We start from the raw sequence: 25,545 nt of genomic DNA, 5'->3' as shown, positions 1-25,545 counted from the left end.
TTTTGATTCCTTTCAAAGCGACAGCGATTAGTAACGAGATTTTGTACCCACCGTTTAGGACATCTTGGTAACGCACCCGTTCACACGCATCTCGAACTGGTCATCCGGTAACACCTACTTCCACATGACGATCGGCAACCTGGTGCGTGGCTCGAAGCTGCTGTGCGAAACATCTCTCGGCTACAAGATGGACGATCTGCTCACGTCCTACATCTCCCTTATGCTGACCAACATGAACAAGCAGCGCACGATCCGCGTCAAGTAAAGACGATTCGTGCAGCAGTCGTGTACCAGTTCCGTCCATGGGAGAGGAAGCAGCATTAGCGGTCGGCTACTCTGTACTAGCTATTAGTTCTGGAATTCTGGAAGCAAAAGTCGTATTAATGGAGATACATTAGCACAAATATTTATCACGATCGCGCTATGGTAAGACAGACAGTGTCCTCTACTGTCCTCGGCATCGGTTGAGTTAAGGACATGTGAAAATGAACCACACCACATCGACCGAGAAAAACATTTGTTGATTGATGCGCAAAAGCTAGGAAACACTAAGAAGAAACACAACAAAAAAGGTAGACATTAGCTTTTGTCCCCTCTCGTAGTTAGATTGTTTTTATTGATTTGAACTACTCAAACTGGCACCCCCTCCCCCGGGGGAGGAATACGAGGGTAATGTGAATTTCTAAATTTTAAATCAAAACAATGGCATTTGGTAGTTTTTATGCGGGACAAGTTTACGGCGAACGAGAGAGAGAGAGAGTGGGAGAACGTTGTCGTTTTAAGGTGTGAAAAGTGGCAAGCAATTCGTCCGCGTAACTCAACGGGCCGGCTCCAGGATTGCTTGTGTGTAAAGATGGCGCACACATCCTCATTAGATAAGGAGGGGGAAAAAAACATTCTTCCACATACTTTTTGGCCCTTTCATTCACTCTATTCGATAGGCATTAGGCTCCTTTTTTGCTATATTTTATCGTTCGCGCCTTTTTTTTTTGTTTCTTTCCTCTGCGGCGACTAGCAGGATAGCATTAAGGCAACCACACGTTACACGCTAGTTATTATTGCTGATGGATTTATTATAAAAAACGAGCTGCTATTAATAATATTATTGAACTTGCTGTAATGAATATTAATTTCTTTTATTGTAGCTGTACGTGTGCGAGCGTATGTGTGTGTGTGTGAGTTTGTTTGCGCATTGCGTACGGTTGGGAAGGCTCATATGCCTTCATGCAGGATGATGCAGATTCGGCTTTGATTTGAAAGAGAGCGAACAAATCAAACAAAAACATGGTGGTTAGCTAGTTCTTTACGTTACGATGGCGATCTATAGCGGCAGAATGTGGGGGTGAAATTGGATGAAGTGAAAGCAAAAAAAAAAAGTCCGGTGTTGTTAGCACGTTGGGAGCGTTTTTAGTTACTTATTTCCGAGATCGAAATCTATGCAATAAACACAAACAGAATTGAAAAATAATGTGAACACACTCTTTTGTTGTTTTGGAGCAAGAGGTTGAAATTGAAAGAATGTTTTCCAAAGTCTCTATAATTTGATAAATAGATTTCGAGAAAAATGTTTTATCTAATGTGACTTATAAAGCCAATTCGCTGCAATTTGAATAGTAAATCTATCTTGAAATGATGGAGACTTGTTGATGATGAGACCCACTGCTCATCTCGACAATAGAAATATCGTGTGAGAAAAGAATATTTTAAATAATTGCTAAAATATTAGGTTCGACTATCAGCATGTGACGAAATCAGATCTTATCTTCCTCTTTCATGGCCTGCTCAGGTCTGACTTCACTCGATCGAGCCTACGAGCTCGTTGTGCTCCTCTACGCATCGTGCCGAACGGGTCGCTGACGAGCACCTTCCTGGTAGGGCATGAGTCCGGCATTTGGCTCTGGTTACCGTCAGGACGTCTGCATCGCCAAACTCGCTCAGCTAGCTCGTGGTTCTTTCTCCTTCCCCGCACGCCCTGCTCTCACACACCGTCAAAGATAGTCCGTAGCACTCTCCGATCGAGTGCTTTGGTGACCTCCGCTTGAAATAGTCCAGGACTGGTGCCCGTAGAGGACTACCGGCTGTATCAGTGTGCGATATATGGTGTTGAAGTCTTCTGAAACTCTTCTGTAGAGCCTGTCCCCTGAATTCCCCTTCGGATTTCGCTGCTTACGTTGTTGTCCGAAGTTACGATCGTGCCAACGTAACAAAACTCCTCTACTACCTCAAGATCGTCGCCGTCAACTAATACTCTGCTTCCGAGTCGTGCTCTATCACGGTCAGAACCTTCGGCAAGCAGGTACTTTGTCTTCGTCGCATTGAACCTTAATCCAATCCTATCGGCTTCGCGTTTCAGTCGGTTTTACACCTCGCACACCGCTGCTGCCATCCGCAAAGCCAAGTAATTGGAGAGAACTGAATCGTTAAAAATTACAAGCTTAGCATAATGCGAGACAGATAGAAACAAGTGATTCTAATGGAAGGGGTATCTGCGCCAATGGTTGTAAAGTGTGTATGAAAGGCGAACAGCATAATAATTTTTGATTGTTTGCTCTTGTAATGGGAAATACGAAGAACAACTGAACATTATATACAGCAATGATCAAAACTATCAATTTAAACCAGTTGAAATAATAAAATCAAATCAAATATTTAGGAAGCAAACATTTATTTTTCAACTATTTTATGTTTTTATTTAAATTAAAATTTGAGCAATACGGCCAGGCCGTTCTTTATGAATAAAAAAAAAAAAATAAAATTTGCTTCCATATCTACTTGAAACTTCGGACATGAAAATAGTTACATTACCTCATTTAAAATGTACAGCTATCTGAAACATTGGACATTGTTGATATTGTGATATTTCTGTTCTAATATGAAATTTATTTATCTCATCGCCCTCTCGTCGGAACGACTATCACAAGTTATTTTTTTAAGTTTATTAAGATTATTTTGGAGTGCTATAAGACCACTCTACTTCTATAGTTGAGGCTCCAATCTGATGAAATAGTGCTGCTGCCTCTGTATGTATTTTAAGCTTGTCGTATTTTACTCCTTTTATCTTGCTCATAACATAAGCTAAATCGAAAAAAAAAATGATAAAAGAAAATGGAACGAGCTAGCGTTCACCAAAGACAACTTCCACCAAAGCCAGCAAAACACCATCTTTTACAACATTTTAACACGCATGACCTGCGCTCAATCTCCTCCCACTTTTTGCCTGAATAAAAAAAATCCCTCCCCCACCATAAAACAGTCTGCATTGTGCGTTCTTGTATGAGAATTGTTTTGCTCTCCATTTTGCTTTAAGCAGAAGCAAATAGGCGCACTAGTAAAGCGTCGTTTCATTTGTTTGATTTATGACACACATCGGTGCGTGATAGCTTTTCCCACACGCTGCGATCATTAGAATGCAACGAGGCAGCCTCATTATCACGCCAATTAAAGCGACTCCAACGTGCTGATGAGGCTGCCTTATGGTAAACTTGTAAACAAGTGAAATAGAAATATTTTTAATTTTGTTGTTTAATTTTTATATTCAGTTTTTATTTATCTTTTTTTCTTAAATTAGAGACAAATTTGTCGAACTCTTATTATGAACAATTGAAGAATCATATTGCGAAAAAGATCCGATAGTGGAAAACAGATAAATTTGGTACATAATTTCAACAAGCTTTGTATCACGTACTAGGCGCCTCCATTTAGTACAGAATTTTTAGTACAGAAAATTTTGCATTAATTTAATCAAATACCAAAGAGTAGCAGCTATGCTCGATTAAGCAAAATTAACCATAACCGAAATAAACTATATTTTCACCGTATAAGTCAGGTAATTAAACTGTTTAAAAAAACTAAGTAAAGGTACGATCATACATTTTAGTCGACCATGGTACTGTTGCCGGCTTATTACCTAGCAGCCCACCACACCGGTTTATATCACGACATTAAATCCGGATTGTTCCACCATGCACAGGACTGATTAACCATCTATTTGCGAATTAAGTCGAGGAAGCTAGAAATCCAGCCAGCCAGTCAATCTGAAAATTGAACCTTTGAACTAGAATCTTCAGTCTTGTATAGGCTTCCCGCCTTCACACAGCCATACAAGAAGTTAAATGATAATACGTGTACATCCACCCACTGATTAACTTTCAACACAATAATCTTGTTCCATCTGTTGTAACTATTCGAGCCAACAACCAGACCTAATCAAAGATTTCATGAGCTTGCTATCAATATTCCTCAAGAAATACTCCAATTAGCTCTGATCGTCCTCCCGCCGATGACGCCACGTCGAAAAGCACTGCCACTTCACTGTACCTATAACACTCACACTGTACGTTGGATATCACTTATAACCACCGGTATCCGGGCTGTAACTGGCTGCGGACACAGAAACTCCTCCACAAGATAATTGTTGTCTGCACTGCAACGCTGCTGTTCTTCACCGGCTGGTGCTGCTAACGATCCACCGAGCAATCGATCTTACCTCGGCACGAGCCGACCGTACACTGACAAACTGATGAGCCTACCGATCGGAAGTAACCTCTTCCGAGGTGAAATTCATCCCAACGCACCACCGAAGAAGATTTAACCTTTTGCTGGTGGAGAAAGAGCAAGAAAAGCGCCCACAGCAAGCAAAGCATTATCATTTCGGAAAAGCTCGCACCTTGGGAAGGGAAGGAAAAGCAGATGCGGCTGGAAAATGGAAAATAAATCAGAATACAATGACTCCCAGCGTTGCCCGAGGGTGGGTGTGGGGGGCATCACGACGTTGTTCCCTCTCTTTCTCTCTCTCTCTCTCTCTCTCTCTCTCTCTCTCTCGCTTTCACAACGCACTCCCCATCGATCCATTCTTGTGCGATTGTGGAAAGCGATAAGGAAGTGCTGTCTGCCATCTCACTCGTTGGCGCTACGGCGTGAAGATCATTTTCACTGTGCACTCGAAGCGGGTGATTTGCTGTGGGAGTTAACGTTAACGGGAAGCTTAACACTGCTATCTATCAAGAACTTATTAACACAATCAACGTCCCATTGGAGTAGGGTCATCAGCAGCTTCTTCATATCTGCAGGGTCTTCCGAACGCCAGGCCTAGAATTAAAGGAAGAAAAGAGAGGTAAATAAAGAAAAACAGACACAAACACAATAATCAGAATGCAGTAAGTCAAGCGTATCGAAACGAGCTTACCTCCTCCTCCTCATCCTCCTCATCCCACGAACGAATTTCCCACGGTGAGGTTAAAATAATTTAATCTTAACATTCCGACGCGTTGAATGGGGAAAATTTGCTCCCCTTTTCGTAAATGACGGGGGTGCACGAGCAGGTCGATGCGCATCTTGTTTTAATGCGAACCTCACACAAACAGAGAACCACGAGACTCACCTCGGCAATTATTCAGTTTCAGTTACTCCGGGAGCTTGTGTTGATTGTCGGACGGCAGACAACGTCACGACGGCGACTGCGAATGTCTCTTTGTTTCCGGACGGATTGCTCCTGTGGGAATTGGATGGATTTAGTTCCCGCGAAAATCACAGCACCGTAACGCCTGCCCAGGGGGCCCCCGGGGGTAAATGTAGGTTCTTTCACCTGTTGCGCTATTCCGGACAGGACAGGAACCGGTAGACCTGTTAGAGGTCACCGTTTACATCAAAACAGGTTGGTTGCTTTGGGCGCGAGACGAGGGACACACGGGGACGACCAGATCCATTTCCGATTGTATTATAATTCTTGTCTGCTACTCAGCATTCTTCCCGGGTTCTATTTGTTGGAGGACTTCTTCTGCCCCGTTTCACACAGGATTAGTAGTTCTAGGGTGAATCGTGCTGTCCGCTTTTGTTCGTTTGCCTAGTTTGAATTGAATGCTGGGAACGCATGACTTTTACAACCATCCGCAGGGAAGTCTTACGGACCTGTTCCCTGTTTGCGCATCGCGCGCACATTGTTGTCTGGCCGATGTGTTCCGGCTGTGCTGTGAAAACTTCCCCCGAAGACGTCTGTATCTCTTTCTTTCGCAAAGCTACACCAGAATGTGCGCCAGAGCTTTCTCACCATCACACGCCACTATCATCCGGCATCTATCAGCTTTGCAAACCCCATTCGACGATCACGTCACCAACAACAGGAGGCATGCTGCGTCGGAAACACTTTTCGGTAGTAATCATAATAAAGGTGTATATTTACATGTATAATTCATTGGATTTTCTTATAATTAACGCTGTATGCCGTTCTGGCGTTGCTTTACGGCGGCAGCTTCACTACCTCTGTCACATCTGCAACGGAATCTCGGCCTCTTGCTCGGAATGCTCTTGTTCAGCGCATCAGTTTTCCAATTGTTTTTTCTTCTTCTTCTTTGCTATTCTTTTCCACCTCTTTTCCACTAACCTTATACACTATTAGTTTTCCATCCTATCACAATGCCCGCGCTCTGTCTATTCCTCTGCGCGCGAGTTTGGATGGATTTGCTTGATTTACATTTTTTTTTCTCTCTCTCCAGGTGGGAAAACTTGCCTTTAACTTTTCCCGCTGCACTCGTTATGATCGACGACTCATAAAACAATTAACTTTCGTGATTTTTTGTTTTGTTTCGCTGCTTGTGTTCACTGCCCTTTTGCCGCTTTCTCCTCATTACAAGTTTCCTGTGATTTGTCTTCTCTTTCTCCCCCCGCGGAGCTTTAACGCGCACCATTCGGAGGGATTATTTAGTTGATTTGTGGTACCCACCCTATTGTGACCCGAGCTTTGGTGGTTTCGCGTCCGAACATTTCTCTCTACAAACTATTGCATAATCTCACGGGGTAAATTTTCACACGCTGCGCTCATCGTCAGTTCATTGCGTCGGGTGCCAACACACAACTGGTTGACTGCTTCGGCGGAGGGAACATTTCCTACACAGTAGAAGAATCATATTCATTCTCAGGGCAAACAACGTAACAACTCTTCAGGGTGGGAGGGTTTAGACGCACACGCACACACACAAAAGGGAGCAAAGCAATAAGGTGGCAAAGGAGCGTATAACACGAAAGATATTTCCCATCTTGGTTTAAAATAATTCTCAACTACAACTACAAGCTTTCCGGTACGTTTGTCACATTTTAAAAAAGCCCGCTCGTTGTTACCTTCCCATCTTTGTTCGATTCGTTGCATCCGTTTAATATAAATCTATCTTTGCGCGTGTTGCCGTTGTATATATATAAATCTCTAAAAAATAGGTCTTTTCGTGCGTGTTTGCGCTTCTTGGCTTAGGTGCACAGGTTCGTCTTTTATTCCTTCCGTGTGTCTTTTAGCTACAGCCGTACATCTATTTATATATATGCTATGGTAATGTTTGCTTTCCATCAGGCATTGAACCAGATTGAAGTAGAGTTTTTTTCCCCCAATTTGTCTTGCGTTCGTTTTCGATTGTGCTACGGCTTAAAAAATAGAGAAAGAGAGAGAGGATATTTTTGTATACACTTATTTACAAGTCACTCAACCGCAATCTGAACAGATTGTCACGTTGAAACGCATCAAGATGGTCGCGATCCGCTATAATTTACATTTTGTCGCAACAGCTTTTCCCAAGCCGGTGGAGGCGCCTGGTATTCCGTAGTTTTACTGAAACTCTGCATGAAAGCAAAACAGTCAAGTCAACTAAAATTGGAGCTGAAACGCTATATAATACGATTGATTGCATCGTTCGCCGAGATCGTTAGAGCAATTGTGATCACGAAACAATAGTAAGCGCGAATATCAAAACCAAACAGGGGTGAAAAGATAGCTACACACTACAGAGAACTGAATCAATGGTTTACGAGCGCACGTTAAGCTATATTCACAAGAATTACAATTAATCCTAGCTATTTATAGGTTGTGTTTTATATGCATCTTACGTGCTAAAAAGTCAGTGCTCATAATACTGCACCACCACCACCACTGCTCGCATCCTTCCTTGGTTGAGTAAAACTTTGAGCCAAACAATCTATGTACACCCTCCTCTTCGCTCGGTGGTGATAGGTGATCGCTCGGCTGCGAGCGCGACAAGCGATAAATTGATTACATCCCACGCAGGGTGGGAGCTAAAGCTTAAAACCCGTCATTCATTGGCTTTTGGAGTCTGTTTAAACAAAGTCAACGTATTCTCTCTCTCTCACTCTCTCTGCTAATCGATCGATGCAAAAATGTACACGCATGTAGGCAAATTGTTTTGCTTTTTTATTATAATTTAAACGCATTTTCTTCGTTGCGGCAGAAGTTAGCAGCAGGGCTTTCGTTTCACTCGCCTTACGGGGCAGGTAGGAAGCGACCGATTCATTTGAATTGAATGCATCAATTTATGCATGTGGAAGAAAAAATAACGAAATGAAAAATTAAGATAACCCCCACAAGAAACCTTCAAGGGAGGGAGGGTGGTCGTTGTGCAGTAGTGCAATGTATGCAAAACCCCACACGCTATCGCGTCTATAATTACTGATGCCACATTCTCACATTTGCGTCGAAATGGATGTGAGAAAAAGTCGTAAATTAAATGAGCGCAACCCGGCCACCAGCTAGTGGTGATGGGAAGGTGATAAAGAAAACCCATGGCTTTTGCATGGGGTTTCAATCAAAGATATGCAAAAAAAAGATGCTTCTAGTCAGGTAAATGAGCAAAGCCCGAAGCGATCATGGGTGCTCTTTGCAAACGTGTGGCTGTAAAAATGATTGTCCATTTAAAAAATAAAGTATCGCGTAGAATCAAACCTTTGAAATAAACGCCATCCTATTGAGGTAAATTATGTTTAAGGAAGTTTACGAACTCAACGCTTATTTAAGCAGTTCCTTCATACTATGGGAATGTATAGTAGTCAAGGAAAGTCAGTAAAACAGGTCAAGATAGTCTGTCATTGTTAAGCCACCGAAGTTAGCTCCCATAAAATGGCCTGTACTAAGCAAATACATAGTACCTACTAATCATCAAATAGCCAATCGAAACATGTTAATCTTTGGTTATTTAACTGATAGCAATTCTTCATTTTGTCCTTTTAAACAAAAAAAAAAAATCATACAAAATGATATTCACTATTGCGCTTCCATCCCGTCCCGTTTGTTAGCGAGAACAAAGCATTAACCTTAATGTAAGGTGAACGGTTGCAGGCATTTGTCGTTCCTGCCAACTTCTTCCCTGTTTTCTTTGGAAGAAACACTTAAGCTATAGGGATGTTCGAGAAGCAAATCGGTGCCTTCGTTCGTTTGCTTTTGTTTAAATAAATATTCCCTAACACAGCTTTACAGCTGCTCTCATTCCGCCGCAGGTGCCAATATCCTGCGCTTGGAATCCTTTTTTTTTTTGTCTTCTTTCTTTCTACCCGCTTACGAGCAGCATATCGGTTGAGGTTTTTACGTTTTTGCTTACAATTCCTACGAGTATGTAAGGGATCGCTAGTGCGCGGTCCCTCCTACCAGTAGGCCCTAGTCGTGGTGTTACGGTAGTCCGCCGCCGTGCGAACTCCAGCTAACGTCCGCTATGGATGGCAAGGTGCCGGCACCCGGGCCACCCGGCTGATTGACCACCGAGGTGCTGTTGCTGTTGTTGCTACTGCTGTTGCTATTATTACTATTGGAATTGGCCACCACGGCTAGGGTCGACCCCCGGCGGAGGACATCTTCGGCAGCCGGACAGGGTGGCCTCGGTCCCGGTTCCGGCGTGTAGGTAAAGGTAAGACCGGTCGCGTAAATGATTCCATCGTTACGCACCAACGAGATAGGCACTTGCGTGGGTTGACGAACCTGGCAGACGGGAGCACAGATAAAAAGGGAGAAGAAGGGAGAATATAAGATTTGTTTAACAAAAAAAAAAAAAACAAACTATCGTAGTACAAAACGAGCTTAACTATTCAAATACAGCTGTAAACGAAGCATTTCCACAGCGCAAATTGTAATATTGTAATGAAAATAATAATGCGATGCGAAAACTGCTCAACGCTATTCCGACCTCAACTATTACGCAGTCAATTGCAAGTAAAATACCAACCCACCCATCAACCGTGCGTTACGACCGAGCGCGGCAAAAAACAACAAAACCCAGGCCCAGGCAAGGCCCATCATCACCACTACCACTACGCCACTATAGCAACAGGTTCCCATCATTATTAAATCGATAATATCAAAACAACGGCGAACCGATGCGGGGTGGCCTGTGGACGCTCGCCAAGACGCGCAGCACAGTAAGCTAGAAGTAAGATGGTCGCACGTTAAACGGTGCTCGCTGGGCTCTGGAAAACAACGGCCTCGATGGTCAGAGTCCGAGTGGTAGTGTGTCATAATAGGTTTTCCCAAATTCGCACGCAAAGATCCTGGCGCTCGCGGGAGTTAAAGTGAACCAAAGTCAGCTCGGTGTCGGAGTCGCTGCGGATGCAAACGAGCAGCTTGAAAAGATTCGGAATTCATTAGGCGGTTCTAAAGCGTGGAAAAGTAAACAGTTACCGAGCCTTTTTCTAGCTGCCCGGGCCGCTGCTGCTCCGCATTTTCTTCAAGAACTTGCCGCCCAGTGTTTGTGTGTGTGTGTGTGTGTGTGTGTGTGTGTGTGTGTGGCAGTAGTGACCCAAGCACAAAACGGAAAGCATATAATCTGTTATGAATTTTTGATTTCTTCTCCAACTTTGCTGGGGAATATAACGACCTCCTCCACGGGTGACAGGTGCCACCGACGGTGGATAGAGGTGACGGGTTCGTTCTGCCTTTTGTTCTGCCCGTTGGCAGTTCTTCAGCACGGTTACTAATAATACGCAAAGTAAACGGAATTCTCGGAACCAACCAAAAGAAGCCTAGCAATAGTGGTGCGTGCTCTTCCGGGTGGTGGAAACGGTCATCAGCCCCATCTGCTTCGTGTCGCGTGAGAAAATCTTCCTCCGTCTTACAAGTTTTCTTCTTTTTTTCTCTCTCTCCATTTTGAATTGTTAGTTGTGAGAGGTCGAAACAATAGAATACAATTAGTGGGAGAGAGAGAGAGAGCACCGGGAAAGGGTGCTGAAGTGTAACGGAAGTAGAAGGACGGGCGAGCGCTAGCTCGAATTAAATAAACGACCAGGCCCGGAAGTGGTGAAGCGGCCAAAATGGATGACATTTTCGGCAAGAAGAAGGAGGTCGTCCCCATCCTGGACCTGTCGAAATCGAGCGCAACGACGCGGGAAGAATTTAAGCGTATGATCGAAAAGGTTCCGGACTACAAGATGCGCCCGATCAAGGTGAGGTCGGATGAGATCCGGTTCAAGGAGAAGGAGTATGGGTTTAAAATGCAGAAAAAGGAGCTCCGGATGCTGATGAAAAATAGTGGCGAGCGGGATAAGCTGTACGCGTACATGGACCCGATCCCGTGCGAGATGCGCAATCTGGTCATTTTGGAGCTGTGCAGCGTACCGATCGATTGGAAGATGCTGACGAGCCAGCGGCCCAAGACAAAGGTAGAGGAGGATTACTTTAGCAAGTGAGTTGTTGTTGTTGTTAACATTGCCCTTCTGTTTGCTGTCGCTCATATCACCTCTTGTCCCCTGCCTTATCGCTCGTCAGACTGGTGGAGCTAGGCAAATTGCAGATCAAAACAATCCAACGAGACAAGCGCGAAAATCTGCTCGCCACCTCGGTGCGCAAGGTGAAGAACCGCTCCGGCATCATCGAGTCGCGCGTCTTCACCTGCAACGAATGTATGGAAGAGTTTTGCAATGGGAAAACTTGCGCCGACTTCAACTACGACCTGTACACGCGTGTCGTGCCGAAAGTGCCGCTGCTGAAAACCAACTCTCAGCAACAATTGTCACTCAACGGCGGTGGAACGGGCGGTGGTGGCGCGGGTAGGATGCTGGGTGACCTGAACCAGAAAAGCATCGACAGTGGTAGCGGAACGGCCGGTGCTGGAGGTGGTGGTGGGGGGAAGAAGGGCCGCAAGGGTGGCCGTAAGAAGGGCTCCAAAGCGAAGGCAAAATCGGTGGAGGCGGTCGATGAGGAGGGCAATCAAAGTACCGGCGGTAATGCGGCGGGCGGTCATGGAGGGGGCAAGAAAAAAGGCAAACGGTCGTCACGTAGCAAAACGCCACCGAAGTCAAAATCGATGGAAAAGTAATCAAAGAGCCATCCCCCTATCGAGACTCTCGGGCTCGATTGGGACCCCGAACGGTCGATTGGTGGTCCCGGTGTACCACTTTCCGCCATCGGATAGAGTTCGTATGATTACTTATGGATGCATAAGTGTGTGTGTGTGTGCTTTTTTATGTTTTACACGTGCCGCTGGTAATTCACGTATCCTGGCCAATTATCTCGGATATTTACCGTGGACGTGCAAGGTGGAAAGTTGCATAGCGCTTCGAACAATCAGTTGATAGGAGTAGTAAAAAATGAATTATAGTTAAAGCAAAACTGCACTACGCCAAAGCAACATGCTTCTGCTGGTCAACTGTTTAATTTTAGCCAAACAATAAAAAATAAATAAAAGTATTGAACTGAAAGCATATTAAAGTTTTTCAATCACAACGCTTCATTTTATGGGCAGATCACATCCAGGGAGATCTCCACACGTGTAAGACGTACATTGACCACAGTTTATCGGAAACAAGCTTCTACGGAATGGTCTTAAGGAAAGGTCTTAAGGAAGTCGACGTCAAACGTGGTTAAATTCAGACCCTTGCAAAGAAAGCCAACATTTTTTTGGACTTTTTAGCGGATAATAATCACAGAAGACTTGCATGTTAATTCTACAACCAGAGGATAACGTCATTGGACTACAGAACTTGTAAACTTCAGTAACTCATTCCAAAAGTCTCCTACAGCAATAGATGTCATTTCACTTTACCAGACAAACTCTAAGATGTCTCCGAGAAGGTGAAGTTTAAGATTAAAATCAAACATCTGGCTGATGCTCGGTTCTCCTGTAGGTGGCCGTTGTCGGCGACCAACGATTAGAAAATTACGGCAGCTACAAAACAAAGCTAGTCGACTAACACATCATGTTCGTAATGTTGATGATGATATTCTATGGCGCTATGTGCCGAGCTTTGAAGCAAGCTGCGTTTCACCGAGTAGTACATCGGTTCAAGCTACCGGAAACGAACTATTTCGCAACAGATCTTGTCGCTGCGACAGCTACCGACACGCGACAAGATGAGTGATTCATTGGACAGTTGTGAGAAAAATATAGATGTAGCAATGGTCGTATCTTTCGTGCATCTTAACAGTTGTATCTCGCACGGAGTAGTTGATATAGAAACTGAATTGATTTATACAAAAATGAATACTACGACATTAAGAACGTTCATACTCACCCAGGACCATTCACCGCGAAACTGCGAAATGTCTGGTACAACACACAGCAGCGATTCGGCACAGCGGTACATTGTTTCCGCCTCGACATCGCCGAACCAGGCCTGCAGCGAGGGCGTAAAGTTATCGCCAGTTATTTCCAGCATTGCCACATCGGCCCCACCGTTCAGGTGCAGCGAGTTAACGATTGGCACGGGCGTCACAGGGGTCCGCACCGGACCCATCCCTTCGTAGAACTGGTACTCGGCTTTGTCGGTGGAGATAATCGTCCAGCAGGCACCGTCATTGATCATCTCCTTGTTCGGTTCCTTCGGACACGGAGACGCCTGGAATTGGATGATCTTTTCCTGCGACAGGCACAGATACATCCGCTCCGTGTCCTTCATGTGGAAGGCGCATTTGTGCAGCTGGGAAACGGGATCGTCTGCTTCGAGCAGTGCCATTTGCTTGTCCACTTTGCGTATGACTAACCGTGGCAGGGCCATTCCAGTGACAGAGCAAACGAGCTTGACCGTCGCACCGTAGTGTACGTAACCATCACGTACCTAAAGAGAGACGGGAAGAATGATATTAATCGTTAGATGACTTACTGGTTTTGGGCTTACTCTCCGCTTCAACTCACCTGAAACTCTTCCGATTCACTCTCGTTATCATCCAGCAGGTGGATAGTGAAGGCACCCCACTGCGTCGAGCTGGCATGAAAGTGTCCATCCTCCACGTGCAGGTATCGCGTCGAGACGGTTTGCGATCGTAACCGATTGAACAGTGCCACCTTTGTACCGCTCGCAATGCACAGATCGGCATTCTTTAGCGATTGCTTCTTCTTCGATGGTTTCGATATCACCTTGATGCGCTTGGACTGGAACACACCGATATCGTGCCCACTGCCGTAGAACATCTTCACCGAGAGCATAAAGTGTTTGCGCTTGTCCGAATCGGAGATGAACAGCGTTTTGGCCGCACAGTACTGTTTCGGGTTGTTCAGATCGAGCGGTTGCATTTCCTGCTCCGGGCTGCCGATTCCGATGAAGGCACATAGTTGGGTGGACTGATCACTTTCGCCAAGGCGCAGCATCTGCTCCTTGCGCATCCGCCAGCCCTCGCCGAACAGATAGATACAGGGCGGTGGGCAGAAGAAGCGTTTTTCGTTGCCGTACGATTTTTGGGCGACCTGAAGATACAAAAGGCAAAAGTAAAAGTATAAATGAAGGATGCGTAAATAATAAAGGTTTTTTTTTGTAGTCATAGAGTGAAATTATTTTTAGTAATTTTTTCCAGTAATTGAATCCCTGTTCACAAATCATTTTGACATTTTAAACATTTTTAATTCAACATATTCACGATGTCGAGCGGTGCTACTACTTCTTTAAATAGTCCATAAGTAGATATTAAATAAGTAGAATAAAGATTTTGAATTAAAAAAAGTCTCATTACAATTCGTCTCCATCCAGACCGCCTCCCCGTACGTAGGGTTGACTACTTTGCTACGGGTAAAATTAAGTCACAGAAAGCCAGAAATGGCAGACCGCGAGACCTCTCGAGGTTGTAGTGCCAAGGAAAAAGAAGAAGTTTTTAGAGTTGAAATAAATTCTCTATATGTCTTTCAATGGTGGTGAGTTGTTGGCTCATCGGAATGAATCTTGAGGTATCCTTCATAGATTACCTGTGATTTAAGCTGTGGTTTTGGGATAGATGCTCAAGATCCAAGATTTAATTTGAAAGTACTTTATGACAACAAAATAGATGACACTGAGATACCGAAGAAACTTATCCACACAAAACAGCTGTCGTGACAGACGTAGCTGTGGCTGGAAGGAACAATTGTAGAACTCTAGTACTCATATTCGTCTTTGGGACATGAACTAAGCCCATAGCTACATAATTAGCCCCTTTCGAAAGGAAGATTAGCAGAAGGATAGTTGGGCACTTTATGAGCCTCGCTGTACAATTTACCAGCTTCCGAAGGGTTATTCATGTTAAATAAAGGGCACCTGACAACCCAACTTGTAAAACATCTTCAAAGATAGAGGAAGCATGCTGAGCCCAACTTGAGATGAAGTGATGGCGTTGATTGCGTCCACCAAAATGGCTGTAATATTGGATTGGCAGATAATTGTGCTAAATGGAACTTAGATTGCAGACCAAAACAGCGAAGCAGTTCTAGTGTCTGATAAGTAAGGTAGAAGTAAGTAGGTAGAAGTAAGTAGTAGAAGAAACTTCTCCACTGTAAATACCTGTCGCGACGGACGAAGCTGGGACTGGGTACAGATCATTTATAGTCCCAGTACTCACATAAGCCTCTGAGACTCTATCCAAAACTTACGAAACCCTCTTAGCCGCGTTCGAGAGGAAACTGCTTAGAAGGATTTTTGGCCCCGTATGTGTGGAAGGACAATGGAGGAGCCGCTACAATGGCGAGCTCTACGAACTGTACGATGATCTCACCATCGTGCAGCGAATTAGACTCGCCAGGCTCCGTTGGGCTGGTCACGTCAGGAGAATGACACCGGACGACACAGCCCGTAAAGTCTTTTTAGGCCGCCAACACGGACAGAGGAGGCGTGGTAGGCCCAAATTGAGATGGAGTGATGGCTTTGATGCGTCCGCCAGAACGGTTTGGCAGACGACGGCGCTAAACCGTGAGCGGTATCGAAGATTGTTGCAACAGGCCAAGACCGCATAGCGGTTGTAAAGAAAACATAAAAATCATAATTTTTTAAAACAATTTCTAGCAAATTACCCTTGTTTCTGAGGTGGAAAATGGTTAAAGTGCAGAATTAATGTTTCTAAAACAAAGCAAAAATTAAAACATTGGCGATCTCTAGACTATATGCATAGTTAAGTGAAAATTGTGAAGAAGAAAACTGTAAATCCCAGATAAACTTATCAACGCTTCTAACAGAGTTTTCGACCTTTCTTCGAAATGAATGAGTTTTAAATAATTAAGTATAAATAATTCCTTTTTTTCCACCACAATGTAACCGTTAATCTAAATAAACCATGAAACAACGTACTCCACCGTGATCCAACGTGATCAAATCAACAAGATCGATACCACAAGAAATTAACCACCCGGCGGGAGTATTTACTGCATCTATTAACGCATTTACGGCCAGCAATCCCAACCACACCGAACGACTGCGCTGCACAATCATCTACCCCATACGCAGAAATCGTTCACCAGCTTCACAGTTTTAATGCACCACCGTCGTCACCATAAACCACATCACTTAATTCAATCAGCTCAATCTAATGTCATTTCCTTCGATAAACGTTTTCCACTCCACAGAGTGGATGTGTGCAGTTGGTATTTTTGTTTGTCTCTGCCACTTCCTCCGAATGTCAATCGTTTCGGTCAGATCTCGAACAAATCTTCCTGTTTCTCACGCTCTCATCAAGCAGCTAGCTTCCCAGACCCGCAACCGGCGAAGAACGCCAGCGAAAGAAGCGACGATGATTTGTCGCTATTAAAAATGTATGATGATCGGTTGAGCAAATCTGCTGCGAAAAATGCTGTCCCCTCTGTGATCAGTGATTAGAGCAAACCGTTGCACGCCGTCCGGAATGGTTGAGATTTTTCACAATTATTTTCTCGTCTTTTCGTCAACAACAAATGGGATTTGGATTTTGTAAGCGGAACAGCCACTCAACATCCCCATGACACGATTCCCGCCGCTTGTAAGTGTCATCTTCTCGTGGAAAAAAAGGAAACCAGATAACATGCTTAACGCACCAAAAGAAGCAACCGAAAAAAAAACTACGAAAACAAATTAAACATCGATCTTCAGCAGCTCTGTCGCCTTTTAATTCCCTTTGCATCACCACCAAATTGCTCAACATTCTTCACGATTTCCCACCTCGTTTCGAGACCGCGCTCTAATGACGTGACAGTGGACAAACTAAGTGGTACAACAGAAAACGAAACAAAAACAACATTCGGTAGTTAAATCAATCACTCTGTACATGGGAGAAGCTCCAGCGAGTGAAGTGGCCCTGTTTGATTTACAAGCCTCTCCTTTCATCACTGTTCATCATCGAAGCGTTCGGTTTTCAATTCGATCCCTTAATTCAACGTTCTCTCTCTCTCTGTCTCTCGTTTGGGGCAGGGCAGACAGAGGAAAAGGGCCGGTATGGATCCGATGCGGTTTGTTCAAATTTTCCCACCCTTGAGATGGCCATTACTTCAGCCAGATCCCGAACTGTTGCTGCCGGAGTACAACGATGTACGTGATCGATGGTAATTGTTCGCATCAAACAAGCAGCAGTTTAGTGGTGGATCATCAAATGGAAGTTCAAATTGCAATACTATCAACAAGATTCACTCGAAAAAAAGCACTATATTAGCATCGATCACAGTTGCAATCCGTACTAATAATCAATATTTGCTTCAGAACTACGATCAAGCTTGTAGCATCAGCCCAGGGAAGGAGAGGGAAATTTTAGTCTGTAGTGCAAGTAGAATGTCCCATAAAATCTCTAGTTCATCCTTGATTATTTTTAACGGCATTTAAGCAGTGCTGGGCACCAGTTATAATATCGCTACTTGGCGGCCGGGGCAAATTATGTTGAGGCAAGTTAGGCTTTTCCATAATTTCCATCCGGTGGGTTACTGTCATTCATCCTTTCTGATATAATAAGTTATCTCTCTATTAAGTTAAGAGAGAGATTCTTCTTCTTATTTTTTGACCTAACAACCTCTTAAGGTCATGCCTGTTATTTCTGGTTTACTAGACTCAATGATACCGCATAGTTGGATAGTCACTCCTCACTATGGGGGGAAACGGCCCAATAGGATTTGAACCCTGGTCCTGACGTGTGAAGACCGGCCGGCCGTTATATCAGCTACTTCCGGGTCGCCCAAGAAAGGGAGATTAATCTTGATAAGTCCTTCTATCTGCGTCTAGACGGAGATCTATCCCTGAGCTAAGCGGGGAACTTCCTTGACTTGGTAAGAAGGAAGCTGATAAGTCATTCCTGCGTAAAGAAGAACCATCAAGATGAAATTCGGACTTAGTTCTGTAGATGTGTGCCAGAAACAGTACTGTAACTGATTAACCGTACGATGATAAATATGAAGAGTCTTCAAAACTCTTCCAAACTATAGGTGAAATTGGGCTTCTTGGCATACCATATTTAACCTTTTTTTTTAATTGCATAAGGTTATAATGACGGTTTGTTAAATCATGGTTAGCTGACTTATTTTTCCAAACATATAACATGGAATTACTTTTCAATAAATGTAGGAACGAGGCAATATAATACAGAAGCTTATAGGAATTGAGCTAAAAGTTGTACCTGATCAAATAATGACGTCTAGCAAAACTGACAGGTTGTTCTCCATGAATAAAAAATCATAAATACTGATCAACATTGCATTAAAAAAATCATCCAGTGTGGTAAGCACATAATTTTAAAATAAAAGGCAATCGACAAAAAATCAGTCTTGTGTTATGTATGTTGGACAGAATAATTATAAAAATTTAATCACATAAAAAGCATCCCTTATTCACTAAAGCTTAACGTTTTATCACATGACCTATAAATCATCATGGAATCACTGTTTTCTCACGCTCTGTGTTAAAGGTAACACAGTCATCCAAGTTCCCCCAGAAATTTTGCCGCTGGATCGGATCCAACCTACCCGATAATAAGCTCCTTCCTATCCTCCGCATACCAAACAACCCGGAGCGCTACGCCATTTCCTCAACATACCAGCCACAACGCTAAATCTATCTGTCGCTCATCATCACCATCCCAACCCCGGGAGTGCGTGTGTGTGTCTATCTTTCTTTCCGGTGGGAAACACGGCGAATACTATTTGGCGTTTGACTTTTTCCATCGCAAAATCGATCACGACATCGAAAGTTGGAGTTCCTTCCGCTAGGCTGGATGCTTCCCTGGCACCATTAAAATCGATACGAAAGATGACAAATCCATTTTTCACCCAACGCTTCCCATCACCAAACGTTCGTCGTCCAAACATCGATTACAACCTGCCCGACACAGTGTGGGGCGTTTCCGAATCAATGGAACGGATATTAGACCCAAAAATTGCTATCAGCGCTGGGAGAGGAAATACGAATCAAAAACTTAGCTCCAAAATGTTAATTAGCTAAGACGCAAACAACTAGACGCTGGGAATGGAATGTGTGGCGCTAACGGGATCAGTCATTTAATGGGTTTGGAGTGCTCTGTTAATTCTGTTATCACAAGGAAGTTAAGTTATTCGAATCAAACTTCTTAAAATCGTTTTCAAAGCGAATAAAATTTAATGTCTCACACTCCAAAACCACTTCTTCATTCGTGTGTCATACGAATAGGTTATAAAACAAGTTGCCAAAAGCTCCCAAATAAAAGCGATAAGCGAAAAAGAAACAGCAAAGAAGTGATCGTGGGAACTAATTTCTTTTTCCGACAGTCCCATCACCAGGAAATCCGGCTAGCGTCCGATCCGCACCGGACACCCGTGGCCAATGGGCTCAACATACGGTTGAGCAGGGGGGGAAAAATCATTAAAAACGAATCATCCGCCGAAAAGGGTGGTCCGAATGAATTAGAAGAAGCCTAGCAAACACAAACTGTATGATAGCCGACGACGACCGAGACCCACAAACAGGGCAGCATCACAGTACGGGCAGATCTTAACGAAAATATGACGATCAAGAAACGATCGTCACCCCGTCTTCTTGATGAGCAACAATGAGAAAACAGGTGGAAAAGCCATTCCCGGAGGTGAATGAGGCGAACAGAAGAGCAGGTAAGCAGGCAGGCAAGCAAAACTTGCGTATCGCGGAAATAAAAGCTTAAATCGGCCAACCAGACACGTAACGGTCAAGAGAGATATTAGTGTTCCTCCGAAGTCGTCTAGGGAAGGCAGGCCTGTCACAGCTCAACAATAATTACCTTCGCATGCAGTATAACAATGACCATGTTGTTGCGATCGCGTAGATACTTTTCCATCGCTTCCCTCGTCAGCCGTCGCTCCTCGATCTGGCTGCGAAAGATGGGTGACGTCGTGGACCCCATCCCAGAACCTCCGTTGTTGTTGGGGGTCACCGGAATTACGGCCCCGCCAGCACCGAGCCGTGGCAGCAGTGCTCCGCTGCCACCGTGATGTGTCGGTGGACTTGGTGGGGCCTGTCCGTAGCCCGGTATGCCGTACTGATGAGGCATGTCTGATGCTTTCTTCGATCGAGCGTCCGCGAGTCGGTTTCGTTGGTACGTTCCGTGATTAGTTCGGGGGTGGATTGTATCCTTGTTATGGACAATCCAAGAGCCTGACCGGGCAGCTATTTAAAGGTACGATGATCGTGCGCTGAACGTCTTTAAAGGGTTGTACATTGAATCTCTCCACAGGGTTATAATGTACTTTGCATGAGTACTGAAATTTAAGATTGGCAAAGAATGGTTTGGTTTCCGCTCGACGTTTCCCTCAAGACCCGCTGAAGGAATTCGCGGTGTTGATGAACTTTTGACACAGCGACCTGACAGTTCATTTATTATTGTTGTGATTGTGAAGCGCGGCGTAGCAGTCGTTGGTAAAATTTAAGCCCCCAAAACCACAGCAAGCCGGTTTTGGGAATCACACAAATATTCACACACAAGCACACGATTATTACACAGGGAAATTATTCTTCTCCACGTCGGAGAGCCAATTGTAACAAATGTAACACGATATTCAGGGGCCAAATACATATATATCTTCTCGGTGGGTTTTACACGTTAATTAAATTGCTCGATGATGAGTCGTGGAATGATGATGATGATGATGTCGGGGGTAGTACGGTTATCACAATCAAATAAAGCTCAAAATTGGACCTTCTCACTCTTCACTAATTCTCACGCTGTTTCGCGAATCTCACTCTTATCACTACCGAATCTCACTGTTTCACTACGGACGAATAACACACGCGCGAGTTCTGTGGCTGTTTCTACGGTTCAGCAGCTGTCTTCCCTCTTCGGTGTTTGGGAAGATGCTGCATCGGTCCGGCCCTTGACAATATGATGAATGGGAGCGTACCGGAGATCACGAGGCTTTGCCACAGCTGGCCCATAGGCAAACGTTAGACCCTTGTGCACTGGAAACAGCTACGGGAGAGGCTCACACTAGGCACAGCAAGCGGATATTCCTGTTGCATCTGACTGTTGCCACAGATGCACTTTTTTCCTGTGGCTGTATTTTCCCCCGCAATTACCGACCTTACTGACATCGCGTTTCACCAACTCGCTCACCCGCGTTCAACCATCATCATCATCATCACAAGCGGTAACATTCACACGAGTGAGAAACGTCAGTTGAGTTGTCGTCGTTCTTCCTACCGCTGGCGTTGCTGTTGATGCTGCTGCTGCTGTTGTTATGCTTGCTTATGCTTTAAACACCACTTATGCTCGCAGCCGCCGTTCAACGGCAGAAGGACAAGGACGGAGAACACCCAATTGTTGCGAACTCACACCGTATGCTTTCACGCGTTCCGGACCGGGGAAATGTTTCTCACCGTAAGCGGTTCGTGTCACACTCTAAGCGCGGGATGTGTGCTGAGATTGGACAGTGAACAGCACCGAAACGCATCGATAAAAGCGCATTAATTTGTGCACTTCGCGTGCAGGATTTGTGCCTTCAGCTGTCACCCTGCTGCAAAAAGTAAACAACAACGGACTGAACGGACACCACGAACATAACCTCACTCACTCCGGACGGGACCAACTCCTAAGGGAAAGTAGCACCGAGGGGTTTTTTCGATAGCACCGGACGATCGGTGATCCGAGCAACGTTTTATCTTACCACCGAGACACCACAACACAGCGCGAACACTTTTATGGACGTTGAACGCGTCCCACTAGCGACAGCTGTAGCATTCGTAGCCTACCGGAACCGGAGAACCGTATGCACTTTAGCGATACACGGAGGGAATCAGCGGAACCAGCCGCCTGGACGCGCATTTGCTATTCAACCCGAGCCGACAATTCTACCAACCACGACGAACACGACGACGTTACCCGTTTGCATCGCACTCACTTTATGAAAAGCGCCATCGCGTCAGCCGCGGAATCACAAACGGCGTTTTGCTGTTGTGCGTGCGGATGGAGTGCGAGTGAGAGCGAGAGAGCGAGCGGCTGGCCAATACAACAAGGGAGTGAGCTGGAAAGCAGATGGCTGTAATGCGTGAGTTTTTGCCTTTGGAAACGAATGCAAGAGCGGGCAAGATGTAGTGAGCGGGCGAGCTGATGGGAGCCAGAACGCACAACACCTGTGAATTTCCCACGCACTTTTGAGGGCTTGCTTGTGTTTGCAAGAGTGAGCCAGATAGCGAGTGAGATGGCTGGCTGTACGCGGTTTGACAGCTGAGGAGATGCAGTTTACAGCACGGAGGTTGGTTACTTCAAGCGGTCGAAGCCAGAAAATTACAAAAAAATCACATGAGTAGAGAAAGGATGAAATAACTCGATTTATATTGTTACGTTCTTTTTGTATATAAGAAAAATATTTTCTGATGGTCTGCTTTTATTAGCATTATGGTAGACAATTACTATTGCTTCAAGAGAGCTCTTCTTTTTATGATCCGATGCCTGATGAAAGAGCTGAGCAGATATTCACACAGCAGGACCGGACATCAAATCCCGCAAAGATCGTCATCCCGTACGTAGCCTGACTATCAGGCTGAGACCTCTAGATAGTTAAAAAATCAGAAGAAAATGAAGATGTTAATTATATCCCTAATTTTCTATAACGTCTATCCTACGACCATTTAAAGACGTCAAGAATAGCAAACCACCAACTTTAATGAAATTATGCACACACAAAAAAAGAATGGGACATTCGACTATCGTTTCGAATTCTCCGTTGCGTTTAAATGGCTACAACCACCCTCACTCACCCTAACCAGCAGAAAGAATATTGTGTTAAAGTGAACTTGATGGTGAATGATAACAGCAAGAGCCAATAAGTGAGCAATAAAAAACAATTAGGCAACTTCGAATGAGCCCTTGTAACGTGGCTCCTTGTTACCACACGCACGTACACCCCACCCGAACACCAGACCGTCCGGAGTCCATTTGCAACGAAAATCAATTCTAAATCCCCTCCTTCCCAACGTTTGCACCCGTGTGGAAAAGTCGGCCCGCACTAGTCACGCTGCTGGTCAGCGCACAAAATTCATTGCGGACGATAACAGAGCAGCAAAAAAACAAACCGAAAACAAAAAAACGCCAAATGCTGGTAAAATGAAGAAGTTAAGAGTACGCGATACTCATGAAACACTTTGCGAGAAGCACGCAAAGCGACCTCACAATTCCCAGTAAAAGTGCGCAGAAAAAGGCGTGGGAAAATATCAATCTCCTGCACATGTGTGCCCGCGCGAAGCCACACCATCATCATCATCATCGTATTCTCCCTCATGTTACTTGTTCGGCCCTTTTTTACGATGTGCTCCGGTTCCCTTTGGTTTCCTGCGGTTCCTTCCAGCCGCCAACGACCGGCACGACCATTCTTTTTTGTTCGCAGTTCGTCTTTGGGCGGAGGATCTTGAAAATGACACGGAAGGGAAGCCCGATCCGAAAATCCCTCAGCCAAGGTTACGGCGTGCCGATGTCGAGGGTGCTGCCAACTCTTCAAACCAATTTCGTCATTAAACATGCTGTTGAGCCGGTGATTGAGAGAGAATCGGAACCTGAAGTAAGTGGGGCGGCCATTCCTGCAAACATTACTCGTACACATTCCTACGAAGATGGCTCCATCTCGCATGGTGAAGGTGAAAGGAAATGATGCACTTTACTCAGAATCGAGATGGAAAATTGAGATCGTTCGATGGGGGTTGGTTTGTGCATTGCCCACGCGAATACGTCCGTGTGGGTCATTGCTGTTGGCAAAATATGGTTTCGTTCATCAGAACTTTAGCCCAACAACTGCAGGCATGGATATGAAGTCTCTTCCCTGCGCCGGATGGACGAACGGCGTCCAGTTTAGTATTTTCCGCCAAAAATGTGCAACGGTTCCCATGGACTGCAAATTGAATTCCAACGAACAAAACCTTCTACTCACATCATCGTCATCATCATCATCGCTGACGAGATCTGGTCTTGGTGTCCTGGAATGGCACCTGTTTGTGCGCTTGCAACACGTGACAGGAACACAGCTTGTTTACAAACAAACACAGATGTTCCTCTGCATCGCCGCCTAGATCCTTCATGCGCTTCCACCCGTTGCTGGGGGAGACCGAACGAACGAACGCCTACCACGATTCTCACACAATGCACAAGCGGCGACAGATTCTCCAACACTTTGCCAGTGTAGCTTTTTATTTGTTTTCTCCGCTTTGTCCTTTCTTTGGAACCCTTTCTGAGGGCGCATTGTTTCTTGTGTCCGAGCTTACCGGGGACAGGGCAGTGTGTTGCTGGGTATTTAATTTTTAAAGAGCCCACCGTTTCCTTCAGAACTTCAGTCCTTTTGCGCGACGGCCTTCGACAGTAGTGGTGGTTGATAATTTATTCATAAATAGCTGGAGCTTTCTTCATCCCTTGCCCCTCGGTCCAACCATCGGCCAAGGGAGGAAACCCTATTCCCATTCCGTGCTCTAGCACTCTTGAGAAAGGGACAAAGGCGAAGGAAATTTTGCTTCCTTCCACGCTTCAGCAACCGCGTATCTTGTTTCTTTCTTCGAGAGTTCCTTGCACATTCCACTGTGTCTAGCAGGGTGGCGTTCACCGTTTCCGTCCCTCCTTTCGCTTCCATTGTTTACCGCTATCCACACGCGTTGGGCCAAAGGGTCTTCAATGAATGAACTCCAAGACCGCCGCCACTTGTCTGCTCACTCACACATACGGGGGTTTAGTCTCGCGCTTTCCTACTCCACCCACCGGAGCTGCCCAGTGTCGTTCATCCGAAATGAACCTTTCTTAGCCACCTTTGATTTCCCTTTTATTCGTTCCATTCTTCCATCCCCACCAGCCATCTTCACAACACGATCTTCGACAACTTCTTCGACGACTCGCTGTCGAATGCCCCCTTCTGCCCACCGGTTCCATCCTCCGTACAGCTCAAGCGCCACAGTTGCAGAAGTTCCCACGGTTCCCACAATGTAAATGTATATGGCATGAATATTTTCCGTACGAAGCCAACTGTGAAACGACCGGCGTCGTATCCATACCCGGACCAAAGCCCCGAACCAAAGGGGATGATCATCGGTTCGCTCTTCACCACCATGATGATGCCCGATGATGAAGCTTACGGCTGACGAGGATGTTGTTGTTTTTGTTGATAGGAGGATGTTGATGTTTTATGATGG

The 25,545-nt window shown here is 45.0% G+C and overlaps 3 protein-coding genes across 17 annotated transcripts in view; 2 read left to right on the top strand and 1 right to left on the bottom strand.

Annotated features, from left to right (window-relative positions):
• The window catches only part of LOC118509291 (myosin-VIIa), a 37,861-nt gene extending 36,393 nt beyond the window's left edge, over positions 1-1,468 (top strand). For all 8 annotated transcript variants that reach the window (XM_036049715.1, XM_036049709.1, XM_036049712.1 and 5 more), the window contains exon 11: positions 59-1,468. In XM_036049715.1, the coding sequence (XP_035905608.1) occupies positions 59-265 (207 nt within the window). In that variant the 3' untranslated portion in view covers positions 266-1,468. The remainder of the gene's footprint in view (positions 1-58) is intronic.
• A 4,674-nt stretch (positions 1,469-6,142) lies between these two features.
• On the bottom strand, positions 6,143-23,285 carry LOC118509289 (recombining binding protein suppressor of hairless). Of its 6 annotated transcripts, none has more exons than XM_036049698.1 (5): positions 22,047-23,285; positions 20,168-21,896; positions 13,887-14,435; positions 13,267-13,809; positions 6,143-9,742 (listed from the first exon to the last, which is right to left on the bottom strand). In XM_036049698.1, exons 2-5 carry the CDS (start codon positions 20,435-20,437, stop codon positions 9,437-9,439), a joined length of 1,668 nt encoding a protein of 555 aa, XP_035905591.1. In that variant the 5' UTR covers positions 20,438-21,896; positions 22,047-23,285; the 3' UTR covers positions 6,143-9,436. The 6 variants fall into 6 exon arrangements, with proteins under 6 accessions (XP_035905591.1, XP_035905592.1, XP_035905593.1 ...); XM_036049699.1 differs by having other exon boundaries at positions 20,168-20,965; XM_036049700.1 differs by having other exon boundaries at positions 20,168-20,645.
• On the top strand, positions 9,720-12,456 carry LOC118509290 (keratin, type II cytoskeletal 1). Of its 3 annotated transcripts, XM_036049705.1 has the most exons (4): positions 9,720-10,190; positions 10,653-10,791; positions 10,916-11,438; positions 11,522-12,456. In XM_036049705.1, the coding sequence occupies exons 3-4, from the start codon at positions 11,068-11,070 to the stop codon at positions 12,069-12,071; spliced, it is 921 nt and encodes a 306-aa protein (XP_035905598.1). In that variant the 5' UTR covers positions 9,720-10,190; positions 10,653-10,791; positions 10,916-11,067; the 3' UTR covers positions 12,072-12,456. The 3 variants fall into 3 exon arrangements, with proteins under 3 accessions (XP_035905598.1, XP_035905599.1, XP_035905597.1); XM_036049706.1 differs by lacking the exon at positions 10,653-10,791 and having other exon boundaries at positions 9,720-10,264; XM_036049704.1 differs by having other exon boundaries at positions 9,720-10,681.
• Positions 23,286-25,545: the final 2,260 nt, after the last annotated feature.

The sequence above is a fragment of the Anopheles stephensi genome, chromosome 3, assembly GCF_013141755.1.
Source record: "Anopheles stephensi strain Indian chromosome 3, UCI_ANSTEP_V1.0, whole genome shotgun sequence".
NCBI classification, from domain to species: domain Eukaryota; kingdom Metazoa; phylum Arthropoda; class Insecta; order Diptera; family Culicidae; genus Anopheles; species Anopheles stephensi.
The sequence above is the reverse complement of the archived record's forward strand: the minus strand, read 5'-3'. Positions and strand labels throughout refer to the sequence as shown.